General features: G+C 44.2%; 1 protein-coding gene across 4 annotated transcripts in view; it reads left to right on the top strand.

Annotated features, from left to right (window-relative positions):
* Positions 1–3427, top strand: part of LOC117939457 (plakophilin-4-like) — a 43046-nt gene that overhangs the window by 31253 nt on the left and 8366 nt on the right. For all 4 annotated transcript variants that reach the window (XR_004655587.1, XR_004655585.1, XR_004655586.1 and 1 more), the window contains exons 11-12: positions 518–731; positions 2465–2648. Coding sequence is in view for 1 of the 4 variants with exons in the window: in XM_034864822.1 (XP_034720713.1) it covers positions 518–731; positions 2465–2648 (398 nt within the window). In the remaining 3 variants the exon portion in view is untranslated. The remainder of the gene's footprint in view (positions 1–517; positions 732–2464; positions 2649–3427) is intronic.

Here is a 3427-nt window from a genome sequence, read left to right as displayed (position 1 = left end):
AGTAGAGAGTAGTATATAGAGAGACAACGGTAGAGAGTAGTATGTAGAGAGTCAACAGTAGAGAGTAGTATGTAGAGAGACAACGGTAGAGAGTAGTATATAGAGAGACAACAGCAGAGAGTAGTATGTAGAGAGTCAACAGTAGAGAGTAGTAGGTGGAGAGACAACGGTAGAGAGTAGTATGAAAGAAACAAAAATCCACATGCAGAGGTTGGTTGGGTTGATAAGTCAAAATCAGGACTTTCACCCAGGAGACCGGGGTTCGTATCCCGCTCTTGTCCCGCGTATTTCTGAAACGTACATTTGGTGACCCCACCCACCATTCCTTTCTTGTGGCGCATGTCCCAGAGCGTCTTAAAGTGACGCCGTGTGTCCTGACCAATCGCGTCTAAATGACTAAATATGACTTGTTGGGTCAATAACAAACACCACAGCGGTGCTTTCTGACACGCTGGGTGTGAGAATGTGTTGCGATTTGAAGTTCACCCATTTCTGTGATTGGTCCCCCGGTATCCAGGTGTGTCACCTGGGAGGGATCCAGCACCTGGTGGACCTGCTGGATCACAAGCTGACTGAGGTCCAGAAGAGCGCCTGCGGGGCCCTGAGGAACCTGGTGTACGGCAAGGCCACCGACAACAACAAGGTGGCGCTGAGGAACTGCGGCGGCGTCCCCGCCCTGCTGCGCCTCCTCCGGAAAACAACCGACAACGATGTTCGCGAGCTGGTCACAGGTAGGCTACGTCAAGTCAGGGTTAACTTAGTCTAGTCTCGCGTTGCTTCCACGGCGCTGCGGAGGATGGTAAAACATGCTCTGGTTTTTTGGCATTTCTGTAAACCAATCACAATCTTCTCTGGCGGCGCTTGGCACCGGACGGAGCCATGGTGCCTCTTCAAAATAGACTCGGGAAGGAACTGGTTTCTTCATGAACATGTGCACATTAAAAAATAGTTTTAGTTGTCAACAGAAAACTCAGATTGGACAGATAGTCTAGCTAGCTGTCTGGATTTACTCTGCAGAGATCTGGGGACCAGGTCGTCTTCATAAATCCACCGGAGGTTAGAACGACAACACAAGGGGAGAGGAAGGTGTTACTCGCCTGGCCAAAAAGAGGGATGTCTGGCAGAATTTCCGGCGGCACCTGATTTATCTCAGAAATGAAACGTCGTTGATATGGACTAGGTAGCTGTAAACTTATGTCTTCATGTTTCTAAATTCAAGTGAAAGCAGCATCCACATATATGTTCACAATATTCATCCCGCTGTGATGCGTGTGGGCATCCGGCTGGCTGCGAGTCCCGTTGGTATCCCAGTTCGGTGGCTGAGCGTTGGTCCGTGTCGTCGTCTGACTGGACGGCTGCATATTTATCTGCGTATCGTCTGTTCAGTGGGAGGTGAGAACGGCAGCAGCGCTCGCAGAACAGATCTCGGCACAGTCCTAGGGACAGATGCTTAGATAATGTGCTTCGAAAAACAGAACGCTGCTGACAGCTCTGTAGACACACCACACAGACTGTTTAATACCAGGAGATATAAAGCTGCTAGACGCCTCAGATTCTCGGCAAAAACATCGAGGAGAGTCTATACTTTGATATGACGCTGTGGGAAAGATTCTATTTTTACAGCTCAAGTCAGGCTTACAATTATTCAAGATGTACTTCTTACTTTAGTGAACTGCTGCAGGATCTCCAGTTTTTTTCTGCTCTTAACAGTAACTACCGTAACCCTACATAAAGCTAATGTTAAGAAATATCCATGAAAACTTTAAATAAATAGATTTTTATATGTTGTCAAAAAAGGTCAAAAACAATTAAAAAATAACCAACAATGTTTCCAGGAAGTACATTGTTTCCGCTTTGTACGTAGTGATGTCTCTCGGGGACTTTAAAAACAAATGTAACCCTCTTTATTGTGGGTACTAGTATGTAATCCCTCTTTATTGTGGGTGATAGTATTGTATACTGACTGTATGGTTCCTGAGCTTATATACTAAGACTAGTTTGGTAGGTTAATATTTGGTTTGATATAAGTAGACGGAAACAAAGATAAATGGAAAAGAAAAAAAGTTGTAAATATGTGTGTGTATGGATGTACAGTAAGTATGCATCTTTGTCTATGTGTATGCATGTGTTAATGTGAGGGTAGGTAGGTAGATATACGATACATGTGTATGTAAACATATATAAGGAAGAGAAGCATCAATTCTTTTGTATTTAACTAAAGGTTTAAATAGAAAAGGGGGTAGGACCAGAAAAGTAGTTTTTTTTTAACTTGTTTTTGAACATGGGAATTTCTTATTTGAATCCCTTAGAGTAATTTTGGAAGATTATGCTGGGATGTACACGGTCTTATTTATCTGTTATATATTTATATATAGATGTAATCCCACTTAATTGTGGGTACTAGTATGTCACCACTCTTTATTGTGGGTACTAGTATGTTACCCCTCTTACTCTGCGCCCCCAGGCGTCCTGTGGAACCTCTCGTCATGTGACGCGGTGAAGATGACCATCATCCGCGACGCTCTGAGCACGCTGACCAACACGGTGGTCATCCCCCACTCTGGCTGGAGCAGCGGCGCGCACCGCGAAGAACACAAAGTCAAGTTCCAGTCCTCACTGCTGCTGCGGAACACCACCGGCTGCCTGAGGTGAGGTACCAATAACCCCCCCGCCCCCCAAGCCCAATGTCACACACATTTATTGTTTTGTTTTTTAGTCTATTTCTCTTGCTCAGGGGTGGAATGTAACTAAGTAACATTTCCAAAGCAGGACTTTTACTGTAACAGAGTACGTTTACAGTGTGGTACTAGTACTTTTACTTAGTTCTGGATCTAAATACGTCTTCCAACACTGCTCAAGTTCTATGCTGATAAAATAATCCTCCCTTGATTGAAAAAAAAGAGCTATTGATGCCACCATTAATTCAAAATTTTTAAAACTACACAAATTCTACTACACATTCTTTATTGTGAGCAGCCAATCAGGACAGAGTCCATGTGTGTTTCCTGAACTAGTCACTTGCAGAAAAAAAAGAATGACTTTAACTTCTCAAACAAATTGAATTTGAATGGCTTCATTAATCTTCTTCGATCATTGGTGTACACTAACTGGGGATTATTTAAATAGCTTTAAATGGCTCTGTGCTGCGGATAAACTGCATCCCTCTCGCCAGAAGCCTCTAGCATTTTTCTATCTGCATTCAGGCTGTGGATTGATGGTATAGAAATGCATTGTGGGAGGCCTGTGCTGTTGTGCAGTCGTCTCATGTTAGCTCTACATTAGTGGCAGTTGCAGGTTTCTATTGGAGAATCGGCTCCCTCCTTTACTTGTATCTGGGCAGGTTTTTAAGCCACCCTGTGGGGAAATGCACACACTGCATCTCAGTCTGTACGTGTGTGTGTGTGTGTGTGTGTGTGTGTGGGGGGGG

The sequence above is a fragment of the Etheostoma cragini genome, chromosome 24 (assembly GCF_013103735.1).
Source record: "Etheostoma cragini isolate CJK2018 chromosome 24, CSU_Ecrag_1.0, whole genome shotgun sequence".
Lineage (NCBI taxonomy): Eukaryota > Metazoa > Chordata > Actinopteri > Perciformes > Percidae > Etheostoma > Etheostoma cragini.
The sequence above is the reverse complement of the archived record's forward strand: the minus strand, read 5'-3'. Positions and strand labels throughout refer to the sequence as shown.